Source organism: Paramacrobiotus metropolitanus, unplaced genomic scaffold (assembly GCF_019649055.1).
Source record: "Paramacrobiotus metropolitanus isolate TYO unplaced genomic scaffold, Prichtersi_v1.0 Parri_scaffold0000316, whole genome shotgun sequence".
NCBI lineage: Eukaryota > Metazoa > Tardigrada > Eutardigrada > Parachela > Macrobiotidae > Paramacrobiotus > Paramacrobiotus metropolitanus.
In genome coordinates, this window is record NW_026570536.1 from 52907 (window position 1) to 56150 (window position 3244).

The following is a 3244-nucleotide window of genomic DNA, read 5'->3' on the forward strand; positions in this document are numbered from 1 at the left end:
CTAAAACTCAAGAGGATGTAAGTAAAAATTTACTGTTTCATTCGCTTCACAAATTAAAGTACCGTAATTACCGAATTTGCACCCCTGGGGTGTAAAAGTTCAAACGTCCTGAAGGAGGGGTGCTTATTTCGGGGGGTGGTACTATTTTTTAAACACTATTTTTGGAGGGGGCCGATATTTTTCAAACCGCTTTGCATCGTGTTCAATCAAAATTGAACGCAGTAGATACCGGTATTTATAGTTTCACAACCTAGCGAGCAGCATTCTGAAGCAGCACCACATTATTTTTGTCCGTTAACTGTTTATTCATTAAATCATTACAATTATTATATGAAGCAATTTGCGGTATGTCTATCATTTTGTAGCGCTTAACATTTAATAACGCCCCCCTGGGCGGTAAATGCGGGGGGAGGCGCTATTTTTCAAACGGGTTATGGGAGGGGGGCTTATTACGGAGGGGGGCTTTATTATGGGGGGAGGTGCAAATTCGATAATTACGGTATTTAGTATTTACTAATAATAAATTGCAAGTACTGGTAGGCAGTTCTAGGCTACTACTTCTGTACTTCATTAATTTTTACATCATTCAGCGAATCAGCACATGCATGACGCACGATGCGGTATGTTTGAATTGTGCCTACTTGTGTACTACGTACGGATCGATCGAACACTACCACAACCGAATAATACTACTTGGCTGTGATAGCACTGTAACTGACTGCACAAACACTCACTCATGAGTTCATAACTGCAGTACTTAAATGATTTCGGAAAAGTTATCACTTACATATTTCTGACGCGCAAGACCCTGTAAAGTTACGCAGGTTTTATCTGACGTATTTTTCTGTGCCGCTACTGCTATAAAAATTTTGCGCTATGGCCACAATAAAGCCCCACATTACCGTCATTACGAGTATTTGATTCTTTGCAGTAATTATAATCAACGCTGTCCTGTGCTGAAGATCTGTTTCCATTGTCGAGCACAGAAATGCACTCACAAAACTTTAACTAATGTGAATAATGCCTGTCTTGTATACGCCTTGCTGGTGCTAAATCTCGCAGGCAGGATCTGTCATGGATACTCCCGATTGAGATGATTTATTTTCGTTACATTCGAACTGTATTATTGCATGTTCCGAAAAGATTATGAGTCGTTCATTCATTTGTTGATTATTTTTGGAGTTTGTGTTTTATTGCACGTTCCAGGTAAGTAACTACTTACAAAATACTAAATTTGTATAACGAAATTGAAAAACTGGGGAAACTTGCTTAAAGTTTTATCGAGCTTTAAAGCAGCGTCACGCCCCTTATACTCGTATTATGTCAGTCACACAGTTTCACTTTTTGGATCTGTAGTGAAAAGCGAAGCCAAAATTGGCCAAAAAGTATTACAGTTCAAATCGAACACAGATTCACAATAATTTATCAGCTATACAACTTATTTAAGTAGTGTGTGCATTCATCCATTTTATCATTTTCAACAAAATGTTTATTTAGCAATCGAACTGGTCACAATGTGTTTCTGAAAAATTAAATTAAAGCCGAAAGAAACAATTCGTGAATAAAGTTTTTTTCAGTTTTGACTTCTGTGAATGGATTTAAATCGCACATTTTCTTGCCAGCTGCAAAATCCTCTATCACCACCTTTTCTTGTAGATTCCGCATCGGTAACATGCAACACGTGCCTCGACGACCCCCACGAGCCCACGAAATGCCTGAGTGGCAGCGCCGATACAGTGGAGAAGTGCTTCGACAACATGACCACCTGCGTAGTCTTCGCGGGTTTCCGGAGAAAACCACCCGACAACACTTCATTCCGTAAACGATCTGCACGCCTCGCTTTTTCCCGACTAACTTTAACAAGTCGTTTCGTGTAGGGCCAGTGATGTTCCGCCGCTGCCCAGAATTCAGCTTCGTCCTACCGGATTTCAATAATTTCAATATCGGACGGAATCGCCTTCCGAGTAAACCCAGTTTCCTCTGCTTTCTTATGGATGAGTACTAGCAGGGAGTCGGCGAGGGCATCAGCATGGTGGATCGGCGGTGCGTGTGCAACGAGGATTATTGCAATAATAAAACATGGGACGAGATCATGACGGAGTTCACTTTGCCGGTAGGTGAATATTTCTTCAAAAGAAAATCGGTTGGCAGCGTTTGTATGACCGATGGAAATATTTCTGTATGATATCCTTAGCAGATTTTTTTAATATGGCTATCTGTATGCATGTGTGTAGAAAGACTTTGAGAGGAACAGAACAGCAGTACCAATAAAAAATCCCTTAGGCAACAACTCTTTATCGCATGTCGTGCAAGCACTGAATCCCAGTCAAGCGCCGGACGGAAATGGTTCGCAGCCAGTTGAAGGTAGCTTTGGTGTGACGGCGGTGACTAAGCCCAGTGGCAACGACATGAACAGCGATGCAGCCTCTGCAGGTTCAGCAACAAAAGGCGAAGGTAATTCATTTTATAATATTTACTTATGACATGCCACTGCAACCACACCAAATGCGCATTGGTAAATTTAATGATTGATGCATTTCGTAATTAACAGCTTTGTACACAGTAGATAATTGTAGTACAGTGTATTATTTTGTGCCAAATAATCTGATTCTCCTATATGTTCAACGTACGTGACACTTTTTGGACGCGCTGGATCCAGCACGGGATTAATTGTGGGAATAGCGGCAGGAGTGGTGCGTATATGATTAATTACGTAGAATACGCAAGTAATCTTAATTTTTAATTACGCAGATTTATATAATAATTATAAAAATAATAATGTAATAGTGTTATCATTGTAGTTTCCGGTTGGGGGTAGTCAGTATTGTGATGTGCTCGGCAGTGTGATCGTACACACTGGAAGGCGTGCCAAGAAACACACCGAGCGTCGAACATTTATTCCTGCTAAATAACGCTTAGAACAGTAAATTTGCTGCACCGATCTTTTTCCAGGTGATTCTGGCGGTCGTGGCTGGTGGATTGTGGTACTGGTTTAAAGTGCGCAAGCGAAAAGATAGCACAAGTGGCAAAAGTGGTAACAGTGCCCGTAGTGGCAGTACTGCCAATAGTCAAGACACGGATGCCAGCGAAGAAGAACAATGTAAACGAGGCGAAGGTCAAGCTGAAACTCCGAACACCGCTGTTGTTGTGTGGCACAACACGGCTGTTTTTAAATTTTTAAAATTATCTACCTTCACTGTTATCTCTTTACGATAAGTACAATGGGTGGATGTTAAGCAGTGTA

General features: G+C 41.1%; 1 protein-coding gene across 3 annotated transcripts; it reads left to right on the forward strand.

The window, feature by feature from the left end:
• Positions 1-589: 589 nt before the first annotated feature.
• Positions 590-3238, forward strand: LOC129602048 (uncharacterized). Of its 3 annotated transcripts, XM_055500996.1 has the most exons (6): positions 591-1206; positions 1657-1818; positions 1878-2113; positions 2235-2454; positions 2620-2693; positions 2953-3238. In XM_055500996.1, exons 3-6 carry the CDS (start codon positions 2030-2032, stop codon positions 3214-3216), a joined length of 642 nt encoding a protein of 213 aa, XP_055356971.1. In that variant the 5' UTR covers positions 591-1206; positions 1657-1818; positions 1878-2029; the 3' UTR covers positions 3217-3238. The 3 variants fall into 3 exon arrangements, with proteins under 3 accessions (XP_055356972.1, XP_055356971.1, XP_055356970.1); XM_055500997.1 differs by having other exon boundaries at positions 590-1206; positions 1657-2113; positions 2284-2454; XM_055500995.1 differs by having other exon boundaries at positions 1657-2113.
• The last annotated feature ends 6 nt before the right edge of the window (positions 3239-3244 follow it).